The sequence below is a fragment of the Ceratotherium simum genome, chromosome 30 (assembly GCF_057802395.1).
Source record: "Ceratotherium simum simum isolate JZ-2026a chromosome 30, ASM5780239v1, whole genome shotgun sequence".
NCBI lineage: Eukaryota > Metazoa > Chordata > Mammalia > Perissodactyla > Rhinocerotidae > Ceratotherium > Ceratotherium simum.
In genome coordinates this window covers 1,794,163-1,807,394 of record NC_141929.1, presented here as the reverse complement: position 1 = coordinate 1,807,394, position 13,232 = coordinate 1,794,163, and the positions used below count along the sequence as shown (strand labels likewise).

The 13,232-nt window shown below is 61.9% G+C and overlaps 1 protein-coding gene across 5 annotated transcripts in view; it reads right to left on the bottom strand.

The window, feature by feature from the left end:
* Window positions 1-169: 169 nt before the first annotated feature.
* Window positions 170-13,232, bottom strand: part of GALNS (galactosamine (N-acetyl)-6-sulfatase) — a 33,554-nt gene continuing 20,491 nt past the window's right edge. For 4 of the 5 annotated variants that reach the window (XM_004437026.3, XM_087419792.1, XM_087419791.1 and 1 more), the window contains 5 exons: window positions 12,028-12,164; window positions 11,024-11,126; window positions 6,599-6,720; window positions 3,735-3,852; window positions 170-1,157 (listed from right to left, as the gene is read on the bottom strand). In XM_004437026.3, coding sequence (XP_004437083.1) covers window positions 1,071-1,157; window positions 3,735-3,852; window positions 6,599-6,720; window positions 11,024-11,126; window positions 12,028-12,164 — 567 coding nt within the window. In that variant the 3' untranslated portion in view covers window positions 170-1,070. Of the gene's footprint in view, window positions 1,158-3,734; window positions 3,853-4,074; window positions 5,176-6,598; window positions 6,721-11,023; window positions 11,127-12,027; window positions 12,165-13,232 lie in introns of those variants that run through there. The other variant, XR_015549108.1, reaches the window with a different exon arrangement.

The following is a 13,232-nucleotide window of genomic DNA, read 5'->3' as shown; positions in this document are numbered from 1 at the left end:
GAATGCTGGGACCCATGGCCTAGTGGAGGCCCACCCCGTGCCTGCGGAGGCGGCTGTGGCACCCCTCAGCCTTGGGGCAGAAAGACCAATCTCACTCCAGCCCCCGCACCGCGGTACCCAGGGAGAACAACGTCCCCTAAACGTAATCTTGTTAAAAAAAAAAAAAAGCTAAACTGCCCGTCTTCCTTTATTTTGAAACTGTTTCTTGCATAATTTTCCGACTCTTACAACAATACAGCTTTGGCATGACAGTCGCCCCAGGGACCTGAAAACCCCTCAATGGCAGGCGGCCAACGTGCCTTCAGGGTGCAAAGGCGGGAGTCAGCGTTTGGTCGCCTGGGCTCTTCTGATTTTGGCCAGTGAAAACGGCTCATCCTCATGCTCCGCCACAGGGACGCTGAGGGGAGGAGGGCGGGCAGGGAGGCTGTGAGGCACAGACAGCCTCACAGTGTGCTGGGGTCAGGGTCTGGATCCCTAAGGAAAGTGGGAAACTGAGCATACTGACATCCTCATGTCTCCCGGGGAAGCGGCAGCATCAGCTGTCCCCACTGGGCCAGGGAGGCCTTGGCTGTGGAGGATCCGGGTCAGGAAGGCCCTTTGCCTCCTCCCCCTCCACACACACAAACGACCCTGCCGGCCAAGAGTGGTGCAGGGCGGGGGGGCTGAAGTACAAGAGGAACAGCCCGGGGCAGCCGCTGTGAGTCACCCCCTCCCCCAGGTCCTGGAATGGAGGTGCGGTCCTGGACAAGGCCAGTCTGGGAGTGGTCTGAGCCAGAGAGGGAGGATGTGAGACGGGCAGGGTCCTGAGACCTGCGAGGCTGCGTTCAGCTGGGGCTGACATGGGCCGTGGGCCCAAGGTGGCAGGGTCACGCTGGCCAGGAGGGCTCAGAAATGACTCCAGGGCCGGGTCAGGCAAGTGTGGTCTTGCAGGTCCTGCGGCTGGCTGCAGGTGACATCCATCTGGCTGTGAGCAGGGCAGAGGGCCACTGGGGCTCTTCCAGCTTGGGAGTCCCGAGGCCAGAGCCTTCCTGCCCCCAGGCACTTGCAGGGCCAGTGGGCTCAGGCAGGTGCTAGTGGGGCCAGGAGCACTTCTCAGGGACAGACTCCGGGGGCGTCAGGCACTTCCCTGACTTTTCACAGCCTGGGGGCGCCCAGTTCTGGGAAATAAAAATTTGGAAAGAGAATATGCAGTTATCCAAGCACTTCCAGACTCAGCAGTTTCCAGACTACTGCCCGGCCGGGGCCACGCCCTGCCCCATCTGACTGGCTGCCATGAGGAAACTGCCTGTCTCCACCTCCACCCAGGAGGCAGCTCAGTGCCTCTCACCAGGCTGGCCAGGAGGGCAGGAGGCCCAGGCCCAGGGTGTGGGTGGCTGGGTGCCGGGCCTGCTGCCTGACCCCTCTGTTATCAAGGGGAACGTCTGCTGACCATCCTGTAACCCCTGACCTGGTTTCCAACTCAAGGAACCTGTGATAAGAGGCGCCAGGTTCCACGGAGCCCCACGGAGCCAGGTTCCACGGTGGCTCCCTTGGGTGTGCACGTGAACGTGCAGACTTGCTTTATGTGGCCACACTTTTCCTGGCAACAGAAGGGGAGACCCATGCCCCTAAGAGGGAGCCTTCCTGGCTTTGCCGTGTCCCCCATTGCCCAGGGGGTGCCCCTGTCCACCCAGATTCTGGCAGACCCAGAATCACTCTGGAGCGGGCTGGACCGAGTCTGTGTGTTAATGACTCGGAGCATCGACGACCGAGAGCCCCGGGTAGAGCCCTCGCCCGCCCTGGATGGCATCCGTGGCCCTGTGGTCATGCAGGCCCCGGCTGCTGGGGAGAGGGACCAGGTCTGGTTAGGAAGCTGCTCCCAACCTTTGAGGCAACCAGAGAAAGCAGAAGAGCGTGTGCAGAACAGATTCTGGGCCCACCTGCGAGTCGGGGGGGTCGGAGAGGGCCGACACCCGTGTTTCTTAAAGGCTCCTCAGGTGTCTGATGCACAGCGTGACAGCCAACCACTGCGACAGGCTGCACAGGACTGATGTTGTCACAGAGACTAGAGGACACCACACTGCGTCCTTAGCCCAGCTGGCCTGGACATGAGGGGTCGGGCTGAGCTGGGGGCTGGATGTGGGGGCCCAGGCTGAGCTGGGGGTGTGTGAAGCAGGGGCCGAGGGCAGAGAGCGGAACCTTTCCAACATCTGGGGATTGGGGGGGCAGGGGTGTGAAGTGGACGAATGAGGGGCCCCTCAGGCTTTGCGCACTCACACACATGCCCATGCATGTTCACACGTGTAAACCCACGCACCTCTCTGGTGGCAGTGCTCACTTTAAAGTCTGAAGACCAACCCACACTGGTCCTGTTGGTCTCCAGTTCACTTTTGGGGCTTGCGGGGTCCCCGCTTGCTCCTGTTCCAGGGCGCGGCCGGGCTGCGGCAGTTTTCGTGTCGCCCAGGAGATGGCAGCAGTGCCCCAGCCAGGTCCCTCTGCCTCGCCCTTGCTCCGTCCCCTCCCATCACTAAGAACTCCTCTGTCTCTGCGTCTCTACGCATTGGGAAGGCAGCTGCTACCTGGAGACTCAGCCTGCACCTGCGGAGCGGTCGTGGGTGTTCCTGAGACAGAGGGCCCTGCTCCACTGCTGTGAGTGCACAGGGTGGTGCCTCCTGGCGCCCCTCTGAGGAAGGGGGATGCCCTGCTGGCCCCCGCCTGACTGTCCTCCTGTGGTGAGCCTTGGGACATAAAGCCCTAGACGTGGACAACAGCGACAAGGCCTACCCGCCCCCCCCCCCCCCCCGGTAACATGGCAGCCTTGTCCCCTGGGCCCCTCAGCCCCTCTAACAGTCATCACTGCTAGGAAAACTCTGCTAACATCCCAACTCCATTTTCCCTGCAGGATTTCCTCCCGTCACGCCCCACTCCACACCCTGTCTACCAGCTCCCACGGCTGCAGCTCCGTCTGACCCTGGAAGTGGATTGGAACTCAGTCTTCTCCCACACAGAAGGAACCCAAGTTCACCAGTTCGTGAACTACTGAACATGCCTCTCCTAGAGTGGTCCTCCTCCTCCTCGAGGCCGGGGGGCTCATCCTTCCTCAGCACTCGACTCACCCTGTGGCTACGGGGGGAGCACGTGCCTGGCAGGCTGGGGAATGGGGTGCACGGGGAGAGGGGCTGATGGGCTGGGAACCCAGGCTAGGCCATCTGGCTTTACTCTGTGGGATTTGGGGTACCACCAGAGCTTTTGACACGGTGACATGAGAATCACACATCTTTGTGGAGCACGGCACCACAGAAACACGTCCCATTATAGGGACAGACTCGCGGTGGGTCCCCCACGGGGTTCAAGGAGGTCTGTCCCTACTGGGACCCACATCAGCTGTGCTGGGAGGTGGGTCCCACGAGCCAACCGCACACCAGGCTGTCTGCCTAGTGTGTCCACAGCCCACTCGAGTTTGGCTTGTCCTGCACCTGCAGAGGGATCACATGAGCCTCCGGCCACCCCTGTGAGGTCTGAGACAGAGCAGCAGGAGGGAAGCACGCTCTCCCAGGGTCCACCACACTGCCCAGTGGTCACCCTGCCTGTGAGAGGAGGGCAGTCCTTTCACGAGGTGCTCGGCTGCCAGAACTCGCTGTAACCCTAGAGATCTCCGTGGGGAGGATGCGGGGGATGCTCTGGGGTGTGCAGACCCTGAGCACTCCCACAGCCCTGGGGACGCTCCCCCACAGGAATCATGGCCTGCTGCTTACCATGACCGCCTTGTCGCACACGTTGAGCTGTGGCTGTCCAGGGACCAAGGCCTCCTGGTGCTGTAGGACGACCGGGGTGATCCTGCCAAGGGCATCCACATACTCGGTGCTGGCAAAGCTAGAGACAGACAAGAGCACAAGTCACCAAAGGGCAGTGGAGGGACGAGTTGGGTGGGGGCAGCCACCCAGGGAGGCCCAGAAGGGGCTTGGGGGTCCAGGGGACCCCTCCCCAATGGGCCACCATCCAGCAGTCTCCTGGGAAGAGACGGCTGCTAGAGACCAGGGCTGCCTCCACCCCCACCCCACCCACCTGGGGACAGGTGAGCACCCGGGAACTTACCCTACAAAGGAGATTTCAGGCAGAGCCACGTGACAGGGACGGCAGCCGCAAGGGCCTCGGCCTTAGCCAGAACCAGCGAGGGCATCACCCAGTGTCCCTGAGCTGCACCAGGGCTCTGCGGCTCCCGGTTGCCTCTTTCCCACTCCTGTGCCCCTTCTTAAGCCCTCTGGCCCAGCTTTGTTTCAAGAGTGGCTGCTCCTGCCCCATTCACCCTGTCTCTGGGTCCCTCTGAGACTGTCATTCCCAGGCCAGCCCGCTCCTCGGGCCTCCACACCCGCCGGCTCCCTGCTGTTGGCTGCACCCACTCTACCCACGGGCCACGCAGGGTTTCAGGTGTGTCTCATGTCTCTCCAGGACTCTGGGCCAAGTGCACTGGAAAGGACGGGCTTAACCAAGTTCAGTAGTTTGGGTGGCAAGGCTTCTCGGTGGTGATGTGAGGTGAGTGTATGTGGGGAGCCCCAGAAGGCCCCAAATTCACCCCGAATCCTTCCGGGCCAGGCAGCGGCTGCAGGGTCTTCTTGCCCAGAGCTCTGCATCCCCCCAGGGTAACCCTGGGCCAGTCACATCCCACCCTAGGTCTAGGTCTCCCCATCTGGAGCACAGGGGACTGCAGGCAGCTGCCCGAGGGGACCGTCTTCTCTGGGGTAGTGACTCCAAATGCCGCGGCACACCCCGAGTAGCAACGATGTGGATCTAATGAGAGCACTTGCAGGCGGGTGTGTTCTGCATGTCTCTGCATAGCCCTGCGAGGCAGGCCCCGTGACTGCGAATTTCGGGGGACACTGAGGTGAGGGAGGGGGGCCGTCCGGCCACAGTCTCACAGCCAGCGAGGGGCAGGGCAGGAGTTGCACCGAGCTTCCACTGTGATGGGCTCGTTGCTTCAACCTTCTTGTGGGTGTGTCTGAGAAGCCATATCACGTGGGTCTGCTGTCAGGGTGGGCTTCTCAGAGGCTCAGCCGCCGTCTCTCTCCTTTGACCCACCTCGAGGGAGCCCATACCCCGGGCGCCCAGGTTTGCTCCTGCTGTGGAGGCGTCTGCAAGATGGCTGAAGGTCTCAGGGGCTGCCCACCACGGCATGTGGTGCCGCTCATCACAGCTTAGCTGGAGAAGTTGAGAGCAATGAACAGGTGTCGTTGAGAAGCAAGACTGAGAAGAATCTCCCATGGACATAAAATGACACCAAACTTGACCCGAGTGAACAGAGCAGGGCTGTCACCTTAACTGACTTTTAACCTCTGGTGGCCCAGAGACAATCAGGTTGCAGGGGCCTGGCGGGCACAGGTGTGTGGCGCTCACCTGGGTAAGCATGCCTGCAACCCACGCCCGCAGTCTTCCTGGGTCTCCGCTCTAAAAGGGCTTCTGAGGGCGGGCGGGGCTCACCGACTGCTTCTCCCCAGCCCGGCTGTCCTTTAGTCCTAACTTCCCAGCCGGCGCCTGCGTGTGGCCTTGCTCCAGACCTCCTGGGGTTTGTGATGGCCTGAGGAGGTTCCTCGCCCATGTGAGTGTCCTGGGGCCACCTAACAAATCGCCACAGACTGGGGTGGGGGGCCCTTAAACAACAGGGACTCGTCCTCATCCTGGAGACCAGGAGTCTGAAATCCAGATGTCACAGGGCCATGCTCCCTCCAGAGGCTCCCAGGGGCTGCAGGCGTCCCTTGGCTGTGGCCACATCACTCCATCTCTGCCTCCATCATCACATGGCTTCTCTCCTGTGTCTGTCTCTCTCCTCTTCGGTCTCTTGTAGGGACACTCTCACTGGATTAGGGCCACCCTGATCCAGGATGACCTCATCTCGACCCTCACCTTAATTATTCTGGCAGAGTCCTTATTTCCAACAAGGCCACGTTATGCGGTTCTGTTGGACTCGGACGCTGTTTCATCCATGGCACCCATCTCTGCATTTCCTTCCCATAGTCCCAGGCCTCTCAGCTGGATGAAGCTCCAGAGAAAGGGAGGTGTCCCCAGGGAAGCACCCAAGCACCCTGATGGTACGGGAGAGGCCCCATCCAGGGAGCCTCACTGGAGGAGCTCAGTGACAGCCAGAGGCAGGGGGCCACCCCGTCAAGGATGCAGGAGCCCCGGGGGGATCTTTCTGGGCGGTGTCGCAACTCTCCGCGTCCTCAGTGCTGCCTGTGCACGAGGGGGCGGCCGTGCGGAGAGGTCCTTGTCCACTCCATGCCCAACCCTCACCCTCCACCTCAGCTGTCCCTGAAGGCAGGTCAGGCAGGGCATCACATCCTGGGCCACATGCACTGGCGGGCAAGGGAGACAAGTTGGGGGACAGGTGGGGGTGCACCAGGAGAAGAAAGCCGGCCTGACACAGCCCGCGCCAGACGGACGAGACAGCATGTTGAGGGAAAATTTCGAAGGATGGGCCCCAGTGTGCCCAGCAGGGGTGCAGAGGGAGGCCCCCGCTGCCCCATGTGCATACATGCACCTCTACATGCTCACAACGTGCACCCATCGGTGAGGGCCCAGCTAACACTTTCTCGGCAGCTCGAAGGCCCCCCTGTGCCCCGCTCACCTGAGGGGGAACCTCTCTCCCGGGTCGCGTCCTAGGTGGAAGATCAGGGGCAGCTTTGTGTGCTCCTCTTGCGTGTGGGTGGTGACTCCTGAGACGTTCTGCCCAGGGCAGAAATCAATGCCCTGGAAGGAGAGGTGGGGGTGCATGGGTGTTCTGCATGCTGCGTCGTCAGAGCCCAGGAACCAGCAGCCAGATCTCCGCCAGGGAGGCCAGCCCATCCCGTCCTGGGGCGGCGTCCCCCATGCGTGGCGCATCATGGGTGCTCACCGAGCGTTCAAGGAGTGAGCGGGACCATGACGGCCATCCTGTGGGATGGAGCCCCACCCGGGCCCTGGAGCTGCCGAGCCATCTGCCCCACAGAACGCCTCTAGTTTTGGGGGGGTGAATCTCTCTAAACTACTCCAGCCCTTCTCATACCTTGACCACCACTAACTTCTAGAGCAAAGCTCTTCACCACACTCTATCTGCCCCACAGCAGGTGAAGTGCACAGTGCTCGGCATTCCTTCAAGGCTCCTCGGGGCAGGAGGGACTGCATGACTGCAAGCCAGAGACGACGCAGACACAGTGAGGCCCACAGAGGACCCGGATGCCGAAGCTAACAGGCAGAGACTCTACGACTACGGTTGACATGGTCAGCGACACCGGAACACCCAGAGAGCAGGGACCCTCAGCTCCCTCAACACTCAGGTATGAGCCCGCGGCCTCCTGCTCCCGCCCTCCCCAGGCCGCCCCTGCCCGCGGTGGCCTCTCATTGGAAGTGGGCTTGCATGTCAGTGTGCGGACTGAGCTCTGTCCTGTCCTGGGATGGCCCTGAGGCCCCAGGGCAGCCTCAGGTCAGGGCTTCCTCCAGACACTGCGGCCCACAGTCTGGAGTTCTGTCCCAAAGAGTGAAGGCTGCCTGTCAGGGCTCCTCAACTCGGGAAAGGGAAGAGCCCCCTGCCGCCCAGGGGGAATGGGGAGAGGCCAGCAGCTCCCCATCCTGAGGCCTTGGTGACGCCGTGGCCCTGCAAGCAGCTTGGGGCTGGTCTAGCCGACACGGGACACTGTTTACAGGGTCTGGAGGGGCGGCTGTGACCGCCGCATGTCAACCCTAAGACTGGGGGCTGGGGGACAGGGTTGCACCACTTGCTTCTCAACCACAAGTGACCAAGGGCTTCCGCAGGCGTCAGTGCTCCAACGGGCAAACTGTTTCCTAGCGCCTGCGCATCTGTAATGGACAGCTGCTCAGTGGAGCAGTTAATGCTCTGCTTTTCAATAAAGCAGGGAGGTTAGGAGCCTGTGAAATTCCATTCATCTGCACTGAGTTGTAGATTCCCAAGTCAGTGGCTAGAAAAATAAGGGGCTGTGATCTCAGCTGCTGAGGGTGGCTAATGATCAATACCCAGCCAGGGGGGTTCCACAGTGGGTGACCCTTTGACCTTCCGGGAGCAGAAATGCTAGTGAACAATACGGATGTGAGACATACAGTGGGAGAAACAACCACACTAGCACAACAGTGCCAAGCAGTTAATGGAGAAGCGTCCAAGTCTGGACACAAGACACACATCACAATCAGGATCAAATCCAACACACTACTTAATTAAGATTCTGCTAATCAGTTCAGCAGCTTCTCTCACGACTGCCATCCGTGAGGGAGGCCTCACTCTTAGGCAGCACTGAGCTCCCACGCGGCCCCTTTCCTCCTCCTGTGACCTGCCCGCACAGCGCTGGCATTTCGGAGGGTGGCAAGGACACGGGAGGGAGACAGTGTGCATGTCGGCTGACGCTCGTGGGGTGCAGCCCAGAAACAAAGGTCACTTGCACACAAGCACCCACCCTTCCCCCTCTTCCCTGGCCTCAAATGGCCTGTGGCAGGGAAGTCCCGGGCTTGGTGGGGACAGCGGCACCAGGTCTGGCACAGGGAAGATGCTCACTCCGTCCCCTCGACCACCGTCCAGCAGTTGTGAGTGACCAGGAGAGCTGGCTACATGTCCTGGGATGCAGACAAGAGGGCCCACTGGCACGAGGGCCCACTGGCACAGCAGGACCCCAGGCAATGGGGGTGCCGAGGGGGTGAGAGACACCCCTGGACAAGCGAAGAGCTGGGAAGCTAATAAGGTCCACTCAGGGGACCCTGAATCTTGGGCCACAGACCCATGCAGTCCTGCTGAGCCGCACCCCAGGCTTCTCCCTCAGGGCAGAACGGGCCCAGGACTCGTTGGTGGCCCCAGGAGGGCCCCACTTGGCCTCTGAACAAAATGTGTGAGCCATCTGGAGGTGACAGGAACAGGGGGATCCAAGCCTCCCTTGGTGCTCAGAGAGCAGTCGATGGCATGGGGGCTGCTGTCATGGTTTGTGAGGTCCTTCCAACTTCACGCACCCCTTGGCCTATTGACCCCTGGAGGGAGAAGGGCCATGCCGGCTGCCCCCATCCTGTGTTGGGGCTGCCGCCCTCCCAGGGAAGGATGCCCCTAACATCTACACGGTCGCAGAAGAGAACCCTGTCTCCTCATCTCCCAGGAAGACAGAAGCCGAGCAGACGAAACCATCCCAGGAGCTCGCCAACAGCCCTTAGGAACCGGGGGTCGTGTGGGCAGAGGTGTCACCGTTGCACCAAGGTGGCCTTTTCTGATACTTTCTGACCCTGCTGTAAATGCGGTTAAGTCAGGACAAGCCGTGCAGGTAGCTGCTCCACCCGCAGAACCTTCTGGACTTCTCCAGCGCCCTTTCTGGAAAAGGCACCCCTGGATTCTGGCCTGGGTGAAAGCTGGACTGTCTCACTCAGGCTAGGGCTGACTGGACTCTGCCCCAAGAGGCCCCGAGAGCCCCTGGGTCAGGGAGCCGCAGTGAGGAGAACCGTGCAGTCTGAGGGGCAGCTTCCAGAACACCAGCCGCATGTGCGCAATCGTACCACCTGGAGGCATGGGCAGCCAGCAATGGGGACCCTAGAGGACCCTGGGGGGCTGTGTGTGTGATGGGGGAGGCTAGGGAGGGAGAAGTGAGGCCACACGGCTGTCCCTGTGGGTTCCCACACTGCCAGCCCCTGGGCCCCTTTTGGATGCTCTTATGCCTCTCAGGCCCTGGGTGTCTAAAGGGAAAAACCAGTCGCGGCACTGCCTGTCGGGGGACAGGGCGCCAGCTGCTCAGGATGGCCCTCGGTGGCAGTGACCGCTGAGATGGGACCTAAGGGGCGGGCGGGCTTAGCTGGTGGGGGCGGGGAGCAGGTGCGGGGGCCTCAGGCACATGGAGGAGGCGGTGGGTGGCCACAAGCTGGGTGGGCTGGGTGGGGCCTGGGGAGGCCGGCGACAAGAGTGCAGGCCAGGGGATATGGCTCTGCTGTGCCATTCACTGAGAGAGTTCCGGAAGAGACCAGCTTGGGGGTTGTTGTCACAGTGAGTCTGAAGGGCCCACAGAACACTCCAGGGCTGACATGAGGCTCACTCCTGAGCCAGAGGGCAGAAGAGAAGCAAAAACTTGTTCGGTCCAGCTGAGCCCACCCCCAAGGCCAATCTTTGCTTCTGATCACAAGCCAGAGATGCCGGCGGGCACCGGGACAAGAGGGAGGAAGCGCACACTGCCTGAGGCTCTGCCTGCGCCCGGGGCGGGGGGGGGGGGTGACCCCACATCCACACGAGGCACTCGGTCTGGCAGCCAGGCCCTGCCTGCCCCTCCCAGCTGGGCATCAGACTTAAGATCCACTAAGTCTGTAATTTGTGTCCCCAGCAGTGCAGAGTGTTCTGGTACTTAGATTTTTCATTAACTTAAATTGCTTTTCCTCCCAATTAAGGCACATTAGCAGGCGTTTCTTGTGTCTAAAGACCCGGACGCTGGGAGGGGTGGGGGCGAGGCCCCGAGCGCCCTGTAAGGGGTGCGGGCGGAGAGACCCAGGAGAAGCAGGAATAAGACTCAGGGGGTGGAGTTGAGGATGGGTGTGGGCAACAGGAGGGAAGGGTAGGCAGCTGCCAGAGAGAAGGCCTCACAGCACAGGCCTCCCGTGCCCCGAGGGGCGGCAGGAACCCTGACCCTGTGGGGCACTCCGTGGCCCTGGGCATTTCACCCTCAGGCCTTCAGAGTAGACTGTGATGCAGATACGAGACAGCCCCGCTCAGAGGGGCTGCTGAGCACCTGGCCAGGCCCAGGTGGGATGAGGGAAGAGGGGTCAGCAGGGGCCGGGGGAAGGCGCTTGGCTTGGCCTGGGCCCCTGAGGCATCTGACCTGGGTCTGGGGCTGAGCCTGCCCTGACGCCTCCTTTCCCCAGCTCTGGGTGGCCTGAGAGAGGGTGAGGTGTCCCGGGGGGTGTCCAGGCTCCTAAGGGGCTGTCCTTGTAGCTACGCCGTGTCGCCCCCAACTCCTTCTCAGGTGCCTGCCGGCCTGCTCTGGCCAGACACGTCCTCCTGAAGGACGGACACAGGAATGCAGAGTCCATGGCATCCCGAGACCCTTACCTGTCTGAACTCCTCCCAGGAATTGGTCCAGGTCCAGAAGTGGGCCTTGTACTGGCCGAGGGTGACCGCCATCAGCGTGTTGCCACGGTAATAGAATATCGGCCTGTGGGGGGAGGGGTCAGGTGACGCCAGAAACCCGGTGCAGGGCACGGCTCCGCCTCCAAGTGGGTTATGGTGGAAACTTCACAGCTGAGGTCACTCTGCGCAGTGTGGAATCGTCCTTGAGGCTGCTGGGTCAGCCCCACAGTCGCCACCCTTCACTCTGAGCCCTGGGGAGGCTCGCAGTGGAGTGAAGCTGGCGGCAGAGGCTCCAGCCCAGGTCCCAGGCAGATGGGCCTGCCAGGGAGACTGCAGCTCCGGCACCTTCTCTCTCCAGCAGCAAACAAGTTCACGCACCAGATTGCAAGAGAGAAAAATAAGCAATATTGAAAAAAAGAAAGAAAACCTGTCTAACCCCTGCCCTGAACCCGAGACCACATGCAGCTCTGAGGGCAGCAGGGCCACCTGCCCCCACTACACCATTTCCTATTTTAAACCCTTTTCTCGCCAGAGCAGCCCAGAAAACTCATTTTGTCTGGGCAGAATGGTCGCTGGCCTCGAGCTGGACAGAAACTGACTCTGGACATGGAGAATTCCGGTGCAGAGCGGAGCACAGGGCAGGCCAGGCTCCAGCTCCAGTCATGGCTGGTGACTTGGCAGAGGGCCGTCCTCTCCTCCCTGCCATGGCCTGAGACCAGAGTGATGGACACTGTTCGAAGGAACAAGGACCCTCCACCCCGACCTAGGTGCGCCCGGACGCCCTGAGTGATGGGCACGGTCCTGGAGGACCAGGTCTCACGCTCCAGGATGCACTTCATGCCGGGAAGTCCCAGGGGTCTCGCCTGCCCCTGGCTCTCCCTCCGCCCCAAGCCAGCTGGGCAAGGAAGCGGCTTTGCCAGCCAGCTCTGGCTCCGTTGCTCGGCACCGGGGGCTGGGGCAGTGGCAAGTGTCCGGCTGGAACCCACCTGTCTGTCAGCTGGCCCTGCAGCATGGCCGGGAGAAGGCTGACGCCGTCAATGGTCCTGTCGCGGGGTGGCTCCAGGCCTGCGAGAGCTAGGCTGGTGGTGAAGAGGTCCATGATGCTGCCCAGCTGGTGGCTCACCTGAAACAGACATGGTGGAGACTCAGGACGCCCTGTCCCGACCAGACGGCCGCCTAGACCAGGCCTCCGTGTGCCCTTCTGCTGCCCGGCTGGCTCTACAGAGGCGTGTGTGCTCACACACACACACACACGGTCACATTCCTTTACAGCGTGTCCACACACACAACACAGAGGCATTCGCCACCCCACGTCCACACACGCCCGTCCCCAGCACCAGTACACGAGAGGCCTCCCGCCCGGTCAGTCTCCCCTGGCCAGGTCCCCTCAGCCCCACTGACCCCGGGCTCTCCTGGAACACCTCAGGGCCTTGAGGATCAGGCTGGCACATGTGTGGGGGCACACAACTCTCCCGCCTCGGGGACCCACGAGGGAGGGACCAGTCCCCCATGGGGAGAGTGGCGGCGGGGAGGTCAGGGGCTGCGTGGGGATTCAATCTGACCCCAGAGCAGGCTGAGGCCTTGTCCCATCCTCTGCTCTCGAGCCCTCACTTCTGCTGTGGCTGCGAATCAGAACCAGACAAAAGGGAGAAGACGGCCAGCAGGGTCTCGCCCCTCGAGGCCCGCCCTCTCTGAATCACCTGTCACCGTCACTGTAACACCGAACTTTCCAAATCGGGTCTGAGCGCAGGTGGAAAAAGGACCCTTGAGGCCCAAAGCAGCCTGGAGAGCACCAGGGAAGGGGGGCAGCTGGCTGAGGCTGACGGGAGCAGACGGCGGTGGGCAGGGTCGGCCTTTCCTCCCAGAGGTTGCGCGGGACCAAACTGAATGGTCCAACTCCACAGAGCCAGTAGGAGGCGGCCCTGCGGACAGGCCTGAGGAGCTGACTGCTCTGGGAAAGGGGTGGCCCACTGGCCTCCATGGACGCACGCCTGGTTCCTGCACGCAGCTCTGCCTCGTCTGGAGCCCACTGGGGTCCTTCCCTCCATTGCCTGTGTGCAATGACCGCCACCCACGCTCCTGATTGGGGGCGTGGGCCATGTCAGCGGGGTGAACCCACTGGCAAGTCTGGCGAGGCAGGTGTCCCCCATGCCTGCTGTGGGCCAGGACCGCGAGCCACTGCCCAACTTAG